Raw genomic sequence first — 15,393 nt, forward strand, 5'->3', positions numbered from 1 at the left:
GACGAGCTTGAACAATACTTCAAAAACAAAATAACAAACACATGAGCAAACCTTATAAATCCTCAAATAAACATCACAGACTACCTACAAGACTGCGAGACAGACGCCAACCATACTGCAGCAGACAGATTATGGACCACTTTCAGACTACCCCAACCAGATGCAGTAAAGACACTATTGACAAAATACAGTATGTGCATGCGTACTGCCAACTAGACAAATGTCTCAACTACGTGCTGAAAGACCCACTGGACTGGTTCATCGAGTTCCTCACCAAACACATCACATACATGTTTGAAAGAGGTCAATTTCCAACAGACAAAGGCGATATAGTACTCACACCCATTCCCAAAAATACAACCAGAAAGATCAATGATATCACAAATTATAGACCAGTAGCATCAGTACCACTACTGACTAAAATGATGGTAACACAACAACTAACAGAATACTTGACAAAATTCTCAATTCTTCACAAATCACAATCAGATTTCAGACCACAACACAACACTGAAACGGTCATAACCACCCTGATAATGAAATTCAGAAACATATATACCAAGGACAAAATGTATTATTACTACAATTTGACGTCAAATGCATTCGACTTAGTAGACCACACTACACTAATGATACTGTTTGACAACATGGGAATCAGTGGTGCAGTGGCAACATGGTTCAATGGCTTCCTAAAGACCAGATCCTACATTGTAAAGATGTCCAACCAAATATCAGCCTCATAGTTCTCTGAGTGCAACGTGCCACAGGGATTGCAAGTATCACCAATACTATTCAATGTAATGATGGAACCACTAGGAAAAAAACTGGAACAAATGGGTTTCAACCCATTTATCTATGCAAGAATATTTTTCAAAGCGAGCACCCTAATCATCAAGATACTATTCGGAATGGCACCTGAATATATGCTTGACATGATTGAACTATCCTCAAGAAATGCAAACCCAGAGAACAGAAACTACCTACTCTTACATCTACCTAACTGCAAAAATACCATCTACAAAACCATCTACACTGCAGGATTCAGCTACTACATGGTGGAACTCAATACCAAAAACTATAAGAAGCATAACAAATCTCCTCTAATTCAGAAAAGAAATAAAAACCTATCACCTCAAAAAATTCTACAGCTAAACACAAAGGTACCACTGCCTACCTTACAAACCTATCTCTCAAAACTAGATGAAGAAATATCACCATAACTCTACACCTGAACACAACAGAACACCACTTCCTCCACCTTTTCCGCTACAAATCTAGCTCTTCAAAACTCTACGAATAACTTCACAAACTATATACACTTTATCCACATTGCATTAAGACAATTGTAACCCACCAAAACAAAGCCAATTTTAACCGAAACTTGTTTTTGGATAATAGTCGGATACAAGAATGCATCAATAAATAAATAAAATAAATAACAGGATAAACCTCTGGACTACCTATTTCAGTGTACTCCGATTAAGTGCAAGGGCTCTGGACCGAAATTTCACATGCACATAACTGGAACGTGCACATGACTGAAGTGGCCATATTCAAAGAATTATTTTAGTAACCACACAGAGCCAGTGTAGTACAACTTAATTATTACTGTGATTGCACAGTAAACAATTTTCCATTACTGCTAACGTTTTAAGGCATATACAGTTTTCTACATAACATCAATAAAGCATAAATAAAACTTGTAACACACAACTAGTGTCTGTAAAATGGAAGAAAAGCAAATCTGTAATTGTTTATTATACAGTGTTTTGTCTATCTGTGTTGTAGACAAGGTCCAGCAGGTCATAATAATTTTGTAACTCTGGCACCCATTACCCTCTAGACAAGCCCTCACAAGGTCCAAGCTATGTAATGCAGCAGCAAACGTCACAATGGGTCTTGCGTCATACTTGCTGCTAATTTCCACCCCTTGTTGGCTCATCATCTGTGTCTCCAGTATCCTCAACCATACACTGCAGCTCTGAGCAAATCTCAGCATCATTTATAGCTGCAGATGTCTGCAGGTCATCATCAACTTCCAGACAGCAATCAAACTCCTCAGCCATCACTCGAGCTGGGAGACCCACAGGTAGCTCATCTGTATTTTCCATCGTGGATGCAGGATTTTCATCATCATAGCATTCTTTCACAAAGCTAGCCCGTCTATAGCAATTGTCAATTGTACTGTGGGTAACATGCCAAGCCTCTTTTTACATGAGTAGTGAGTCCAATAGGCTAAGCTTGCAAGCCACATCGGCAACTCGCTTGCCAATGTTTTCATCATTAACCATCATGCCCATCAGATGGCTCAGCACCAGCACTCTGTAATGCATCTTAAAATTGGCTATGATACCCTGATCCATCGGCTGAATAAGTGAAGTTGTGTTGACTGGTAGGAACACAAGCTTAATGTTTGATAGACTAGCATTATCGCTGTATGCTGCACAGTTGTCACGCTGCATCAGAATTTCATGCTTCTGCCTTCACATTGTGTTATCCAATTTTTTTTAACCACTGTAGCCAAGTTTCTCAGGTCATCCAAGCATTTTTGTTTGCCTCATATGTCACTGGATGCTGTTTAATGCTCTTGAAGAAAATGGCGGGCACCCTCCCTCCTCCACTCCCAGTCACGTGACCTGTGCATCTAGGCACCACAAGCTGTGAGGCAATGAAGAAGAGAGAAGAGAGAGTCAGGTCCACCCCTCCAACCTCATTGGCTCCCTCAGTTTGTGATGCACAGCTGCATGGCTTGCATGGTATTAGAGCTTCACAGGGCCAGGAATGAATAAGGGAGGTTGCACCTAAATGGAGTGATGTTGTTAGAAGAGCAGCTAATTGAGGCATTGCACTTAACTGCAGTATGCACTTATTGCTGGTGTGCCAAACCAGAGTAAGTTTATATTAGAATGAATGTGCGTTTTATCCGATGTGCACTTAGGTGGAGTGCACTGTAACAGGCAGAACCACTGAGATTGAAAAACCCAAGATTCAGTGAGTGAGCGTAATGTAATCCCTTTAACCTCCAACTGCAAAGTGAGATAAAATGTGCAGGGATGTAAACACAGTTGGAAAACTCTGTTGCAAACTGCATTTCCTGTTTTTCTGCAGATCTAAAATTAACTGAAAGAAACTTCATAGTAACATAGTAGATGACGGCATGGTCCATTCAGTCTGCCCAACAAGATAAACTCATATGTGCTACTTTTTGTGTATACCTTACCTTGATTTGTACCTGTCCTTTTCAGGGCACAGACCATGTAAATCTGCCCAGCACTATCCCCGCCTCCCAACCACCAGCCCCGCCTCCCACCACCGGCTCTAGCACTGACCGTATAAGTCTGCCCAGCACTGTCCCCGCCTCCCGCCACTGGCTGTGCCACCCAATCTGTTCTGCCTGAGAACAATAAAACATTTGGGGCCATGTGATAACAAAGTGCTCTAGGAACTTTTGCCATAAAGAAAGACAACTTACAATATCCTATCCTAACCCTGTTACTAAGAAGCAAACAAGCACATTTTAGTAGTCAATGCCAAGGGGGAGATAGTCCACAGAAGTGATTTTTTTAACAGAAGAGACTGCTTTTGCAACTCTGTGCACTGTTACAGCAGCTGAGATAAAGTAGCTGTCACCTTAGAGTTACAACACACCCTCATTCTGTGCTTTTTTCATGCCATTGAAAACTTTCTGGACATCACTGTTCAGTGCTTCATAGTTAAATGTCACCCACTATGAACTTGCTCTGTTATCTAGCAGTCACGCTCATGTGAGATGATGTTGTACCTTCAACCTTGCCACTTTGTTCCCCACTCCAGATGTAGGAGAGCCCCATAGCTTAGATTCAAACCACAGCCAGCTTTGGACTGCTGTTCCTATTAATAAGATTGGTTTAAAAATAATGTTGATTTAAAAACTGTTTTTATAGATGTTTTTTGTGTTTTCGCTGGGGGGGGGGAGTTTTTAGTGGAATATATGCTGTACATTGTACACTATAATGTAAGTAAGTCTCGATAATATCAATCTGTTTTGTGTTTCTGTAGATGTGGGTTTTTAAATATCTTTTATTTATATCAATGGTAATATTAAAAAAGAAACTTGTGAAATACAGCTTATTCTTCAACAATTTACAAAATCCTGAAAAAAACAGATTCCCCCCCCCCTCCAATCTCCAACCCCTCCTTACCCAGAAGTGCTGTGAAGGTGAATCTTGCATAAATTGCCAGTCCATAAGGGACCTAAAGCAGCCTATAATATATGCCCAGTCATTCAGCAATCACAAAATAAACATCCCATATCTTGTGGAATTTAGCTATGCCAGAGGGCTATTCGTTTTGCCATTTGGCAAACACAGTCCAACTGGTGCAGAATTTTATCCAATGAGGGTAGTGTGGGCTATTTCCAAGCCATCACCAGGGATAGCTTACTGGCTGAAAAGAAGCTGACAATCAGTTTATGAACTTCTGGTTTTACTCGCATAGGTTTAAAGTGCAGTAGATAGTACAGATGTGTGGTTTTTGACTACTTATACCTTTAGTGGCATAGGAATGAATTTTAATCTGTGAGTAGTTTGGAATAAAGTGAAGTTACTCACCTGTAGCAGGTGTTCTCCGAGGACAACAGGACCTATATCTAGGACATGGGGGTGACAGCTCCCAATGGAGCCCAGCATGGACACTGCCCAGCATGGACACTACCCAGCATTCTAGAAGAAATAAAAGCTTTTGGCAGCTCTGTATCACTTATGCTCAGGTGCCTGCCCTCCCGGCTCATTCGCGCAGAACCAGAAGTTGACTTCAACAAGCTTAAAGAACTCAACTCCTAGGGGAGGTGGGAGGGTATATATGTCCTGCTGACCTGGGAAAACACCTTCTACAGGTGAATGACTTTTGGGCTCATTTTCAAAAGAGAAGGACGCCCATCTTTTGACATAAATCGGAAGATGGACATCCTTCTCCCAGGGTCGTCCAAATCGGTATAAATGAAAGCCGATTTTGGACGTCCACAACTGCTTTCCGTCACGGGGACAGCCAAAGTTCAAGGGGGCGTATCGGAGGCGTAGCGAAGGCGGGACTTGGGCATGCCTAACACTTGAAATTTCTCGACCCATAATCGAAAGAAACAAGGACGTCCCTGACAAACACTTGGACAACTTTACCTGGTTGTGTTTTTCTTACAACCAAGGCACAAAAAGGTGCCTGAAATGACCAGATGACCACCAGAAAGAATCGGGGATGACCTCCTCTTACTCCTCCAGTGGTCACTAACCCCCTCCCACCCTCAAAAAATATCTTTCAAAATATTGATTGCCAGCCTCTATGCCAGCTTTAGATGTCATACTCAGCTCCATTACAGCAGTATGCAGGCCCCTGGAGCAGTTTTAGTGGGTGCAGTGCACTTCAGGCAGGTGGACCCAGGCCCATCCCCCCCTTACCAGTTACGTTTGTAGAGAAAACAGCGAGCCCTCCAAAACCCACCAGAAACCCACTGTACCCACATCTAGGTGCCCCCCTTCACACATAAGGGTTATGGTAATGGTGTACAGTTGGGGGTAGTGGGTTTTGGGAGGGCTCAGCACACAAGGTAAGGGAGCTATATTCCTGGGAGCAATTTATGAAGTCCACTGCAGTGCCACCTAGGGTGCCAGGTTGGTATCCTAGCATGTCAGGGGGACCAGTGCACTACAAATGCTGGCTCCTCCTACGACCAAATGGCTGACATTTGGTTGTTTCTGAGATGGATGTCCTTGGTTTCCATTATTGCCGAAAATCAGAACCGACCAAGTCTAGGGACAACCATCTCTAAGGACAACCAAATTTCAGGATTTGGGCGTCCCTGGCCATATTATCGAAACAAAAATGGATGTCCATCTTATTTCGAAAATATGGGTTTCCCCGCCCCTGGATCGGGACGTTTTGTGAGGACGTCCAAATCGAAGCGAGGACGTCCCTTTCGATTATGCCCCTCTTTGCTTTCTCCAAGGACAAGCAGGACATGATGTTCTCAAATGTGGGAACCCCTAGCTACCAAGCTTACCAAAAACAATAAACAACAGTCAATAGGGACTTGCAACAGAACCCGCTGAACAATCCAGATAATATATAAATAGAAGATCAAAACAACACAAGCTGTGAAAGTAATGGATGACCCCACATTACAATAAAATATCCAATATTTCTGCTAAAATCTTCAAAACAATTCAATCTTTCTACATTTACTTAATAGAATAAGGACTGTTCTATGGATTCTTTTGTATTATAGATTTTTTTCAAAGTGGAGTTTTTCTTTGACCAATGATTGGATGGTAGCAATAAAGAATAGGAGACTGACAATTATAGGTACTAATGTTGTTCCAAAGTCTTTTTTTCTCTACTTTGGGAAACCATCATATTGTGGGTACTAATGTTCTCAGTTCTTTGTTCTCCAACTATTCCTCTTTAGTCTATTTTTGGGGCAACAATAAGAAACCTTTCAACACAGTTTTTTTGAGCAGTTGTGCTAAAAGATTTCCTAGGTGTACATTTTCTATTTTTTGTTTGGACAGTAATTGAAATCCTCCATCATTATTATGCTGCCAAACTTGTTAGCTTCCCTAATTTCTTTTGTCTGTCCATTTTAGCCAAATGAATGGTAGTATACCCCTACCACTTTTTCTTTCCCTTCACACATGGAATCGATCCATCAAGACTCCACGGTGCATTCTATTTCTTGCAGATCTTTTATTCTGTTTGACTCAATGCCCTCTTTAACATATAGCACCACCCTTCCACCAATATGATCTAAAGAGATGACAAATTACCCTAACCCAGGCTAGAGACTTTTTGGCTAGTCCTGGTTTTGATATATCCCAAAACAATGTGGGATTTAAAGTGCCTGATCCTGCCCATTGAAATCAGTGCTCCAAGTTCTATAATGCACCAGGATGGGGTGGTCAGAAATCTTGGCATCTCTGAATCTACCCTATCATTGTGATAGAATTTGTACCCTGGCATCACAGTGTTCCATTGGTTATCCCCATTCTACCAGGTCTCTGAGTTGCCTATTATATTTACCTCTTCTTTCAGCATTATACATTCTAATTCACCTATCTTAATTTTTAGACATCTAGCATTTGTAGGTAGACATTTTTGTTTACATGGGAAACTTACTCAGCAGTTGACAGAGATAAGTTGCAATTTTCCAACTCTGTCTGTTTTTGACTTAAAGGCACATGGGCTCTTTTGCCTTTATTGCAACTTCTCTGTCTGGATGCCCTAAAATACCCATTTTGATAGTATTCTTCAAAGATATATCACTCCAAATTATGTGCTCTTGTAGCTACTGCTAGAATGCAATGAAAGATAGATAGATAGATAGACAGACAGACAGACAGACTTGTGGACCTAGTTATGTCTTCTTTATTTTTGTGGACAAATATTTATACCCTTAACAGCAGTGGGCCTGCTACCTGTTAGTGTACTTACAGCAGATAAATGACATTGATCCTTCCAAATGTTTTCTCTGTGGTATACTTAATAAGTTTGGAAATACCAGGGATATCAAATGATTCTGTTCTTCTAGCAGTAAACACTTCTGGTACAACTTTTGAAGAAGTTCGTAAAGTCATGCTTATAAAGTATGAAATCTAAGAGAAATACAGTAAAAAGCTATTTTTCAGTACAATCAGTATATCAATCAAGACATCATGAACACATGTGAAAATTATTTCAAAAGACACTTTTAATACTTATGGATCTAATTATACAATAGGATGCCTACGTGAGAAATCTAAAAAAGTGCCGACTACTTCCATACACATTTATATGTAAATTGAACCATCAGATAGTGACTTCAACCAAGCTTCTGTATTCAGTATTCAATATTGTATTGCCACTCAATTCATCATTGGTCTTTTTCAAAAATATTTTTTAAATAAACTTTTCAGATAAATAGTGACTAGCAGTTATGTTAGGATTATGAAGTATAACTATTCAGGCGACCCGCTCCCCCCCACCCACGACATTACCATGTTTCGAATCTCTGCATCAGGGTAGAGGCTCCTGCAACAAACATATAAATCCGTGTCCAATCCTTTAACACATTCAAATATTCTTCATCACAATATATCAACATAAATTTAACAAATTCTCCAACCTTATTCCCATTCAGTTACTACTTCATCACATTCATTTTCCAATGCAAGATGGCGCCAGCATTTTTTTTCAATTTAAATATAGAACAGCACAGAACGCAAGGCAGGAATAGGAATCGAGGTACAAACAGGGTGGATTTCCTGGATTATGGGGACAAGCGACCTATCACATGGTCTCAGCAGCACCAGTGATAAACACTTCAAATTGTAGAGGAAAATGTTCTCAATTTGGGATTAGGAATGGTTCCTACTCCCAAATATGATCCCTTTAAAGTTAGACTGTCTATTTATTGATTCATGTGGCAATTTCAGCTAAGAGCATATTTTGCTGAGCCCCCCCCCCCCCCCCCCCCCCCCCCCCCCCTTCACAGATATATCAATTGTCTCCTTGGTATCATCCAGAAGCAATGAACTCAACAATAGCTGTTTAAAGATTTGGTACTTTGAGATTTAGATCTGGAAGAGCATTTTTATTACTCCTGTTGGCATAATAATAATTTGAAGTCCGAGGAGTGGAAGGCTTTAAAACACTATGTGCTGAAACTGATTTGATCATTAGGAGAGTGGATAAGGGAAGAGCCACTGTTGTACAATTTAGGGCTTAAGATTTACAGGAGGCATACAAATAATTAAATGCCACTCAGTTTTATAGACTTATATCAGTAGATTCTACTGAAGAAAGAGATTAAAACTATGGTATCTAGTTTTGTGAAAGAATGACAACTTACTTCTAAGGAATCAGCATTTTTATATGAACCTCATCTTTTTCCACCTCAAGTATATTTTTCATCTAAGATATATAAGAACTTGTTAGCACCACTAGGACAACCAATTGTGGCCACAAGGGGGCTCCATATTGGAACTGTTATCAAAATTTTTGGATATACATTTGTATCCATTCATATCTAATATTAAATCCTATATTCAGGAAACCTCTTGTATGCTACGAATTCTACATGATGTGGAGGGGCATAATCAAACGCGAACACCCATCTCCACGGGTACGTGAAGGGGCGGGACAGACCGTATTTTCGGAAAAAATGAGCGCCCATCTTTTTTTTCGATAATACGGTTTGTGCTGGGCAAACGCATCGGATATGTGCGGATTTGAGCTGGGCGGTTTCGTTTTTCAGCGATAATGGAAAACGGAGGCGCCCAGCTCAAAAACGAACAAATCCAAGGCATTGGATCATGGGAGGGGCCACGATTCGTAGTGCACTGGTCCCCCTCACGTGCCAGGACACCAACCGGGCACCCTAGGGGGCACTTGTAACAAGTAAAACAAAAAAAGTAAAATACCTCCCAAGTCCATAGCTCCCTTCCTTTGGGTGCTGAGCCCCTCAAATCCCCCCCAAAACCCACTGCCCACAACTCTACACCATTACCATAGTACTTATGGCTGAAGGGGGGCACCAAGATGTGGGTACAGTGGGTTTTGGGGGCGGTTTGGAGGGCTCCTATTTACCACTACAAGTGTAACAGGTAGGGGGAATGGCCCTGGGTCCACCTGGCTGACGTCCACTGCACCCACTAACAACTGCTCCAGGGACCTGCATACTGCTGTGATGGAGCTGGGTATGGCATTTGAGGCTGGCATACAGGCTGGAAAAAAAGTTGTTAAAGTTGTTTTTTTTGGTGGGAAGGGGTTAATGACCATTGGGGGAGTCAGGGGTGGTCATCCCCGATTCCCTCCGGTGGTCATCTGGTCATTTAGGGCACTTGTTTGGGACTTGTTCGTGAAAAAAAAAGGGTCCAAAAAAGTGACATAAATTCTCGCTAAAAAACGGCCATTTTTTTCGATTATCGGCCGAAGGCACCCATCTCTGCTTGGCCGATAAACATGCCCCAGTCCCGCCTTCACCATGCCTCCGACATGCCCCCATCAACTTTGTTCGTTCCCGCAACAGATTGTATTGATTTTGAATATTTTTACTGCTGTAATTGCCTATTGCTCATGTTTGATCTATTCTTACTGTACACCGCCTAGAGTGAATTCCTTCAAAAAGGCGGTAAATAAATCATAATAAATAAATACAGGTGACACTTGCAGCCATAAGGACTATTGTTGTGGTATATATAGTTGGGTACAGTAGATTTTGGAAGGCTCCTCATACAATATAAGGGGGTAATGGTGAAATGTATACCTGGGAGATTTTATGTGAAGTCCACTGCAGTGCACCCTAGGGTGCCCCACTGCTCTGCTGAGATGTCTATGTGGCCAGTCTACGAAGTATGCTGGCTCCTCCTACATCCCAATGGCTTGATTTTGTGCATTTTTCACTTGGATGTTTTTTTTTCGAAAAATGGATCAAAAAGATAAATGCACAAAGCACAAGAATATCTAGCAAGTGGCCATTTTCGGGAAAAAAAACTACATTCATCACTCGGATTCTGGACGTTTTGAGCACAACATCCAAAGTTGGATTTAAACGTTATATTGAAAATGCCCCTTCACACCTATTTTTGTGTTTCAGAAATCTACAACTGTTGGTGAATACATAACAGTGGGTGATAGGAAAGGAACTCTGCAATTTAGTCTGTTATTGAGACGGACATGGGGGAAGCCACTGCTTGCCCCGGGATTGGTAGTATGGAATGTTGCTACTAATTGAGTTTCTGCCAGGTACTTTTGACCTGGCTTGGCCACTGTTGGAAGCAGGATACTGGGCTAGATGGACCATTGGTCTGACCCAATATGGCTATTCTTATGTTCTTAATTTAGAATAGGCACTCATTCTCAATGTGGACATTGTCAATGGTACACATTATCTTTAATGGGTCCTGATTGGATTCATCCAACTACAGAAAAGAAGTATACTACTATGTAATACAGCTTATGCTGTCTATTTGATTCATTGTCTGTGTGGTCTTTGTTATGTAGGCTGGACATCGCACTCCATGAAGTTGAGATTAATGGGCCCATTTTCAAAACAGGAAGTCCATATTTTGACATAATTTGGAAGATGGACATCCTTCTCCCAGGGACGTCCAAATCAGTATAATCGAAATCAGATTTAGGACGTCTCCAACTGCACTCTGTTGCAAGGATGGCCAAAGTTCAAGGGGGCGTGTTGGAGGTGTAGCGAAGGTGGGATTTGGGCGTGCCTAACACTTGGATGTCCTTGACCCATAATCGAAAAAAATAAGGACGTCCCTGACGAACACTTGGACGTTTTCACCCGGACCTGTTTTTCTTATGACTAAGGCACAAAAAGGTGCCCGTAATGAGCAGATGACCAACAGAGAGAATCGGGGATGACTTCCCGTTACTCCCCCAGTGGTCACTAACCCCCTCCCACCCTCAAAAAACATCTTTCAAAATATGTTGTGCCAGCCTCTATGCCAGCCTCAGATGCCATACTCAGGTCCATGACAGCGCATGCAGGTCCCTGGAGCAGTTTTAGTGGGTACTGCAGTGCACTTCAGACAGGCAGACCCAGGCCCATACCCCCCCCCCCAACCTGTTACATTTGTGGAGGGAACAGCGAGCTCTCCAAAACCCACCACAAACCCACTGTACCCATATATAGGTGTCCCCCTTCACCCGTAAGGGTCATGGTAGTGGTATACAGTTGTGGGTAGTGGGTTTTTTTGGGGGGGGGGGGGGGTTTGGCGGGCTCAGTACACAAGGTAAGGGAGCTATGTTCCTGGGATCAATTTATGAAGTCCACTGCAGTGCCCCCTATGGTGCCCGGTTGGTGTCCTGGCATGTCGGGGGACCAGTGCACTACAAATGATGGCTCCTCCCTCGACCAAATGGCTTGCATTTGGCCGTTTTTGACATAGATGTCTTTGGTTTCGAAAATCACCAAAAGTCAGAAATGTCGTCTAGGGACGACCAAATCTAGGGACGTTCAAATTTAAGGATTTGGACGTCTCTGGCGGTATTTTCAAAATGAAATATGGACGTCCATCTTGTTTTGAAAATACTGGTTTCCCGGCCCCTAGATTTTGCCGTTTTGCAAGGACGTCCAAATCGCAACTTGGACGTCCCTTTCGAAAATGCCCCTCAAAATGAGCATAAATTGCGCATTATGACAGCACAGGAATCTCCTCCATTGCTATCTCATTGGCTAAAAGCACAACACAAAGTTTCTGACATACACTGGCATGTTATTGATGTGGTTGTAAGAGGGTGGGAGGGAGGTACTTATGACAGCTTTTTGAACAATTGAGAGCAGCACTGGATATATGCACACTACTGTGATGCCTAGGGGATGGAATGAAGAAATCGAGTGGATGGAGCTGGTGTGACCTGATTGGTTAACTGTGATCATCTGTTCTGTATTTAAATAGAAAAAAATTCTGGGGTCATCTTGCATTGGAAAATGGATACTATGAAGTAGTAGCTGAATGGAAATAAGGTTGAACATTTTGTCTTAATTTTTGCTGATATACTGTGCTGAATAATATTTGAATGTGTTAAAGGATTGGACACTGATTTATATGTTTGTTGCAGGACCCACTACCTCAATGCAGAGATACGAAACATGGTCATGTTGGGGGGGTGGGGGGGGCAGCCTAAATATTTATACTATATAAGCTTAAGGTAAGAGCTAGTCACTATTTATTTGAAAAGTTTATTTTAAAAATATATTTTTTTAAAAGGACCTATGACAAATCAAATGATTATTGATATATATGATATTGTATTGTAAAATTGGATTCTTACAACAAATTACTTTCTTACGCATTATTCTTTGTAATGTATCCTATACTGTTTATTGTAAGCCACATTGAACTCAAACTTATTTGGGATAATGTGGGATATAAATGTTACAAACAAACAAATAAATAAATAAAGTGGTAATGCAACACTGAATATTGAATATAGAAGCTTGGTTGAAGTCACTATCTGATGGTCTGATTTAAACACAACTTTTTTTTACAGAAGTAGTGGTGGAATTTACTTTATACATTTGCTTCCAGTATATAAAAATATAACTTACCATATTTACTGTTAGTATAGTACTTTATAAAGGCACCACAGGCACATACGTGCCTGTGAGGGAGTCTATAGGACGCTACTGCTTCCCTTCAATAACACTTCCTCACAGTGTCAGAACCACCTTAAAACTCACAGTCCTGCCCAAGGGGGAAATGACATAGGAGGGGTGGAGTAAGGAGGGTGTGGTCCAGGGCCCAGCTAGGTTAGGGTGGGAAGCAGCCCATGCCTGATTACATATGCCTTCACCACATATGTGTGACTTGCAACCCCAACAGTCAAGTAAGCCAAGTTCAACTTAGCATCTTGCAGACTTGCCTCTTTAAGTGCTAAGGATTGTATTGGTAACTCTGGGGGAATCAGATCAGAGCCAAGCGGAGTGTACTGCCTTGCTGAGAGACAGTAGTGAATGCCATGGCCCTGCAGAAGCAGGCCACAGGACAGCATTCTTATATCTAAAGACTAGTTTTGTGTTTATTTTCTGCTTCACCTGTGAAGCAAAAATGGCCCCTACCAGGCATTTTAATAGAAACATGATGGCAGATAAAGGCCATATCACCCATCCAGTCTGCCCATCCTCTGTAAGCCCTAATTCTTCCTGTTCCTAAGCGATCCCACATGCTTATCCCATGCCTTTTTAAATTCTGGAACAGTCCTAGACTCCACCACCTCAACCGGGAGGCCATTCCATGCCTCCACCACCCTTTCTGTGAAATAATACTTTCTTAGGTTACTCCTAAGCCTATTCCCTCTTAACTTTGTAATATATCCCCCCTCATTCCAGAGCTCTCCTTCATTTGAAAAAGGCTCTCTTCCTGTACATAAATGCCCTTGAGAAATTTAAACGTTTCTATCATGTTTCCTCTCTCCTTCCTCTCTTGCAATGTATATATGTTGAGGTTCATAAGCCTGTCCCTATAATTTTTGCATTCAAGACCGCTTACTAATTTCGTAGCCGCCCTCTGGACTGACTCCATCCTGTTTATATCTTTCTGTAGGTGCAGTCTCCAGAACTGCACGCAGTACTCTAAATGAGGCCTCACCAGATACAACGGCACCATCACCTCCTTTTTCCTGCTGGTCATGCCTCTCTTTATGCACCCAAGCATCCTTCTGGCTTTGGCCGTCACTTTTTCTACCTGTTTGAAAGCTTTAAGGTCATCAGACACAATCACCCCCAAGTCCCGCTCTTCCTTCGCACACTGAAGCACTACACCCCCTATACTGTACTGTTCCCTCAGATTTTTGCTACCCAAATGCATGACCCTGCATTTTTTGGAATTAAACCTTAGTTGCCAAATATTGGTCCATTCCTCTAGCTTCGCTAGGTCCTTCCTCGTGTCATTCACACCCTCCAGGGTGTCCACCCTGTTGAAGAGTTTAGTATCATCCGCAAAGAGACAAACCTTACCAGACAGCCCTTCCGCAATATCGCTCAAAAAGACTTTAAAAAGAGCCGGCCCTAGGACCGATCCATGCGGTACTCCACTGATGACATCCTTTTCTTAGAGCAAGCTCCAGTTACCACCACCCTCTGTCTCCTACCATTCAACCAATATTTTACCCAATCCGTTACTCTAGGTCCCACACCAAGGGCACTCAATTTATTTATCAGTCGCCTTTGCGGAACCGTGTCAAAGGCTTTGCTGAAATCCAAGTATACCACATCAAGCGCCCCTCCCACATCCAACTGTTTGGTCACCTTTAGAAAGAATGATCAAATGGCAGTAGGCTTGCTGTGCAGATGAGAGTTGTGATTATCAATGTATGTGAAAAGATTTGAGGGGTGAAGGGATGGGGGATCCTTTCACAGGAATGTGTAATCTGTGAATCACTGACATATGGGTAGTTAGGTGGGTAAGGGGAGGGGATGGTGGGTACTTCAGAGGATCAGTATCAAGGTCATGTGAAACGAGCGAAATTGTGAGTATGTGCGGTGTGCAAGCATCATGGGTGTTTGAGAGGAGGGTGATGAGGATTTGTCAATGAGGTGAGGTGAGGTGTGGGGGACTATGGAAAGGGCCTTCCCAGCGTGCGAGGTGGACGGTGCATGATGAGCATGAAAAAATGGTGGGCATCAGTGTCCCATTCACTAAATTATGTTTCTGGCATGCAGAAGTTGTTTATGCATTATGCATTTAACGATGATCCATTTATAAATATTTATTATATTTTTTACGTATATGTATAGTGGCCATTCCAATTTTTCTGTACCCCACTTGGTGCTGGTAAAATCAAATGTTAAAAAATAAATGGATGTAATATCGCTGAATGGCCTCTGGCAAAGCCAAATCAATTCCCCGTTCTCAAATTCCTGGTTCC

The 15,393-nt window shown here is 42.0% G+C and overlaps 1 protein-coding gene across 1 annotated transcript in view; it reads right to left on the bottom strand.

The window, feature by feature from the left end:
- The window catches only part of CFAP61 (cilia and flagella associated protein 61), a 676,218-nt gene that overhangs the window by 660,621 nt on the left and 204 nt on the right, over nt 1-15,393 (bottom strand). The window contains exon 2 of the mRNA XM_030196227.1: nt 7,459-7,619. Coding sequence (XP_030052087.1) covers nt 7,459-7,601 — 143 coding nt within the window. The 5' untranslated portion in view covers nt 7,602-7,619. The remainder of the gene's footprint in view (nt 1-7,458; nt 7,620-15,393) is intronic.

This window comes from Microcaecilia unicolor, chromosome 3 (genome assembly GCF_901765095.1).
Source record: "Microcaecilia unicolor chromosome 3, aMicUni1.1, whole genome shotgun sequence".
Classification (NCBI taxonomy): domain Eukaryota; kingdom Metazoa; phylum Chordata; class Amphibia; order Gymnophiona; family Siphonopidae; genus Microcaecilia; species Microcaecilia unicolor.